Raw genomic sequence first — 2500 nt, 5'->3', positions numbered from 1 at the left:
TCTCAGCTACTGGGACCCATCTAAGCTACTGGGAAACCCCCCCCCCCCCCCCCCCATCCCCTTCCAGATATAAGTGTCCGCTCCACACTTTTTACGACGTTTTCTTCACTTTTTAAACAGAGGCTTCAGCAATGAGTTCAAACCGTGTGCTGAGCAAATCGTCACTGGCACGTTGGAGATCTACAAACAAGCCCTTCAGAACCTCCTGCCAACCCCTACCAAGTCTCACTATCTCTTCAATCTGAGAGATTTCTCAAGGGTCATCCAAGGAGTTCTTCTGTCCACCCCAGACACCATGGAGGAGCCCATGTCCATGAAGAAACTCTGGGTACACGAGGTGAGTATTTTTATTTTTTTATTTTTGTTGATATGTCGGAAGTATGCTGACTTAAAATTTATTGTTTTGATTTTAGACGTTGTACAGTGACGTTTTCATAATCTATTCACAACTTTACCATCTTAGGTAATTGGTTCAATAGTTGTGAAAAGATGATGGCCTCAGAATTTGATATCCATCTGTGATAAGAAGGAGTAGTAGTAGTAGTAGTCCTTCAGAGCCATTGGGCCCATTGAGCCAGATTTTTTCCTGGTTTCTATAGCGTGAAACGGACAATAGCAATTGCTTACTATCCTTTGGATAGGATGCTAGTCTATTGCAAAGTACTTTCCACCGACACAGAATCACTACCCACACTGGTGACAGAGGTCGAAAAAAAATCTCCACTGCACCCGGGATCGATCCTGGTCTCTTTGCGTGTGAAGCAAGTGCTCTACGAACTGAGCTAGTGGGACCGATAAGAAGGAGGACGCATGTAAAAACATTTGAATCAGGGAGGTCAAAGGTACCAATCCTATAAAGGCACTGAAATTTTCTCTTCTGACTACAGACTGTTGGTGGTTTTAGCTGATAATGTCATAATAGTATCAAGGACAACTTGCAATACATGTTCTATCTTTTAAACCAAAACTAAAACCTCCTTTATTGTTGATGAGAACAAGATCTATTAGAAATAAACAAATGATTGATGGATATGAAAAAAAAATGTCATTTATTCAACCCAACATCAAATGAGGTTTGTTTTTTTCAAAATTGCATTGAGGATCTTCAATAAATTACATTATTTCCTCTATGTTAAATGCTGCCATTTTTTATTTCTATATTGTTTGATATATAATAATTTGTCCAGGTATTCCGAGTGTACTACGATCGTCTGGTTGACGATCACGATCGTGATTGGCTGTTCAAGGCTACAAGGGAGATAATGAAGGAAAAGATGAACGAAGACTTTGACCAGCTTTTCTCCAACCTTGATTCTGACAGTGATGGGAAGGTATGATGCGTCATTTTGTGGAGGAAGGGTGGGGGGGGGGGGGGGGGTATTTATTTTTTACTCAGTCATTATTAGTTTGTTAAGTAAGCAATTTATTTTTTGCTTATTTATGTACATATGTATTTATTTATCTATTCATTCATTCAATCATTCTTATTATCCTATTTCATAGTTATTACTGTATTAATTAATTCATTCATTCATTCATTCATCAGATGTTGAAATTTAAGGGGTTTATTATGAAATTCTTAACTCCCTGCTATGTTGTCATGTTTCATGTTTTCATAATTACTCAGTCTTTAACCTCCCCCCCCCCCCCCCCCCCCTCTTCCTCTCTTTAAAAAAAAATATCCATTCAGTTTTCAATATGGTGGGAAAAATATAAAAATGAGGAAAGGGGGGGGGGGGGGGGAATGCCTTATAATGAAATACTTTTATAATTTCAGGTGACATGTGTTGAAATTTAATAAGCCCAAATTGTTATAATTTTTGTTTTTGTGATTTTGCCTCCCCATCATGGAAAAATACTTTGTTATTTCAGGTGACTGAAGACGATCTTCGTTCCCTTGTCTACTGCGACTTTGCTGATCCCAAATCCGAGTCCAAGAGTTACGTTGAGGTCCGAGATCTGGAACATCTCCGACACATCGTGGAGGGTTATCTGGAGGAATTCAACAACATGAGCAGAAAACCCATGAACCTCGTCTTGTTCAGGTTGGTGCAGACTTCATTAAATCATTGATGAAGGGGAAATCTGACACGTTGATTCCAGTCTTATATTTGATTATATCTTTCATTTTCATTTATTTTCCCCAAGTAAATATTTAATACTATATAAAAAGAGCAATGAAAACATAAATACTGAAGTTCCTAAATAAATAAATGTTTTCATTGTTTTTTGTTGTTGGTTGAAGAAGGATTTTGAGCCCGAAATGTTTCATGTTTTGTATTTTGTTATTTTTTGAAGCTGTTATATTATTTTTTGTTTATAACTTTATAAATTTATGTTTTTTTTAAATAATCTAGAAAGTTTATTTTCTATTTTTCCTGTATCTGATCATCTTTCCGACCATCTCTATTTCTCTATTCTCAGATTTGCTATTGAGCATGTGTCTCGTATAGCCCGTATCATCAAACAGCCTCGTAGCCACGCCCTCCTAGTGGGAGTG

At 37.4% G+C, this 2500-nt stretch overlaps 1 protein-coding gene across 1 annotated transcript in view; it reads left to right on the top strand.

Annotated features, from left to right (window-relative positions):
- LOC144958553 (dynein axonemal heavy chain 7-like) overlaps window positions 1-2500 on the top strand; it is a 105071-nt gene that overhangs the window by 46627 nt on the left and 55944 nt on the right. Inside the window, 4 exon segments of the mRNA XM_078890603.1 lie at window positions 121-337; window positions 1188-1331; window positions 1873-2045; window positions 2425-2500. The exon segment at window positions 2425-2500 is cut by the window's right edge and continues 66 nt beyond it. Of these exon segments, the coding sequence (XP_078746729.1) occupies window positions 121-337; window positions 1188-1331; window positions 1873-2045; window positions 2425-2500 (610 nt within the window).

This window comes from Berghia stephanieae, chromosome 13 (assembly GCF_034508935.2).
Source record: "Berghia stephanieae isolate SIO BIC M18660-M18661 chromosome 13, UCSD_Bste_1.3, whole genome shotgun sequence".
NCBI lineage: Eukaryota > Metazoa > Mollusca > Gastropoda > Nudibranchia > Aeolidiidae > Berghia > Berghia stephanieae.
The sequence above is the reverse complement of the archived record's forward strand: the minus strand, read 5'-3'. Positions and strand labels throughout refer to the sequence as shown.